Source organism: Penaeus japonicus, unplaced genomic scaffold (genome assembly GCF_977035675.1).
Source record: "Penaeus japonicus unplaced genomic scaffold, GWHDUDI00000001_assembly GWHDUDI00000023, whole genome shotgun sequence".
In the NCBI taxonomy this organism is placed as follows: domain Eukaryota; kingdom Metazoa; phylum Arthropoda; class Malacostraca; order Decapoda; family Penaeidae; genus Penaeus; species Penaeus japonicus.
Genome location: NW_028234425.1, coordinates 14,853,819 through 14,856,318, shown reverse-complemented (window position 1 = coordinate 14,856,318; position 2,500 = coordinate 14,853,819). Strand labels below are relative to the sequence as shown.

Sequence of the window (2,500 nt, the reverse complement as noted above, 5' to 3'; positions counted from 1 at the left end):
AAGAAGAGGAAGGCCGCCAGAATTCACAGCTGCATGTACCACAGCCAAAATCACTCGTATGGGCAGAGTGCCACATATAAAGCATTTGACAGGCTTTAGCAATCTTGTAAACAATTGAAATTGTATTATGAAGTCCATATAACCTTGTATATTCAGTTTAGTAGAAATATTATAGTTTCATGGGAGCACAAATACCAAGTTGTTGCTTTTTTGTTTTGTTTTTTATTGTATATACAATATTTACAATGAAGAGGAAGACCACCAAAACTCACAGCTGTGTGTGCCATAGCTGGAAGCACTTGTATGGGCAGAGTGCCACATTACAGCTGTGGCACATGTTCCTGGTGACCTTCCTTCTTACACCTTTGGCTGCATTGCCTGCAGTGCCTGTATCACCTCCCTGGAGACTACACTGCCTAATGCACCGTTGCTCTCTGCAGTCACTGCTCCATCAGGACTGGACACCCTTGTTGTGCCATTGCAGGCACAACATACCACTTTGTATCCCCTGCAACAGGTACTCGTCCAGATCACTGTCGTCAATCATACATGGCACCTGCATAAGCATGGGTAGGATGAGTGGTCGAGGTGAATGTGACTGCATTGTCAGCAGCAGCGACGGAATGAGAACGAGTGCTGCAGCGGGAGCTTACACGTCTGGGAGCCATTGTTACAGTGAGGCGATCAAACAGATTGACTTACTGGTTCAAATTTTGCGTAGTTATATGAAATTTCAACCAATCAGGTCATGCCATTTGCCCTCAGATACCCTCGATGAATCAGGTCATTACATCTACAATTGACCCTCAGTGCCATCCTTGAACAAAAAAAAAGCAAACAATAACAAAAAAACATTGCTGTTTTCTATAAAACACATTAGTGCCATCTGTGTTTGTTATTTTATACGATAAGAAATTAGTGGCTAATAGTGTAATCATAGTAATGATATGTAATTGACCCAAGCGGTATTGATGAACCGAAAACGAGGTTAAAGGAACCACCATCACTATTAATATAATAGATTTTACGTCATCTATGCTTCTGATTTTATATTACTGGTATTCAGTGGCTAGTAGGGTAATTATAGTAATGATAGTGATAATTACCATCATTAGGCAGAGATCCAAGATACTGATCAGATAATAAGAATAAAGCATGACGTGCGACTCTCCCAGAGCGTCATATACGTGGTGATGCCTGTATTCTCGCCAGAAACTCGTGCATCATGTTTGTCATGTTGCCCGCCATCAGGGCCAAGACTCGTGTGTCATTTATGTCATGACACTCGTACGCAATAGGTTAATGGTATATGTTTAGATAATATTTATCATTCTAAGATAAAACTTATAACTTTTCAGAGAGTAAGCGGAAGCTGGAGGGCTGGACAGAGAGAGGTGTGCAGAGTAATCTCACCATTGCAGTGGCTGAGGAGACTGCAAAGGATGCTGAATTATACCCTGTTGGAAAAGAATCTTCCCTTGACAACTATGATGAAGTAAGAACAGGTCATATTTATTTTTAATTCATAAGTGTTATAACTCTCTTTTTTTAAAGATGAAATTGAAACTTTGGATTTTTCAGATATAGGCTCATAACATTGAAACTTATTATAATTTTTGCAGATATGATACAATTCTATTGAATCTTCTTATGAAAATATTTCAATGAATTTAACCTTTTGATTTTTTAGGTTCAAGTTGATAATTTTGGAGCTGCACTTCTTCGTGGAATGGGATGGAAAAAGACTCAAGGCATTGGTAAAAAGAATAAGAAGTAAGTTTGTATTATGTTGTAATTATATAAGTATGTGATAATCACTGTTTCACCAAATTAGGTAATGTAGATATACATATATATATATATATATATATTATATCTATATATATATATATATATCTGTATATATATATATATATATATATATATATATATGTATATATTTGTATATCTATCTGTATATATATGTGTGTATGTTTATATGTATGTATGTATGTATGTATGGATGTATGTATGTATGTATGTATGTATGTATGTATGTATGTATGTATGTATGTATGTACATATATATATATATATATATATATATATATATATATATATATATATATATATATATACACATACATACATACATACATACATATACTCATTTATATATAGATATATATATATATATAATATATATATATATATATATATATATATATATATATATATATATATATATATATATATATATATCTGTGTGTGTGTTTTGTGTTTGTGTGTGTGTGCGTCTGTGCGTGCGTGCGTGTATGTGTAGAAGACAACAGTTTTCATTAGTGTTAAAAATGAACAAATACAAAATATAAGAAATGAGTAAAGCAAATTATTGTTCAAAATGTATAATACAAAATACATATAAATGTAATTTTGAAAAATGAAAGAAAATGAGAGAAAAAAACAAAACAATAAAAAAACAACAACTTTACTTTACACAAGAGATGAGTGGCTGCACTGC

At 33.4% G+C, this 2,500-nt stretch overlaps 1 protein-coding gene across 1 annotated transcript in view; it reads left to right on the top strand.

Annotated features, from left to right (window-relative positions):
* LOC122262068 (uncharacterized) overlaps positions 1-2,500 on the top strand; it is a 9,534-nt gene that overhangs the window by 1,773 nt on the left and 5,261 nt on the right. The window contains exons 3-4 of the mRNA XM_043029990.2: positions 1,359-1,495; positions 1,691-1,773. Coding sequence (XP_042885924.2) covers positions 1,359-1,495; positions 1,691-1,773 — 220 coding nt within the window. The remainder of the gene's footprint in view (positions 1-1,358; positions 1,496-1,690; positions 1,774-2,500) is intronic.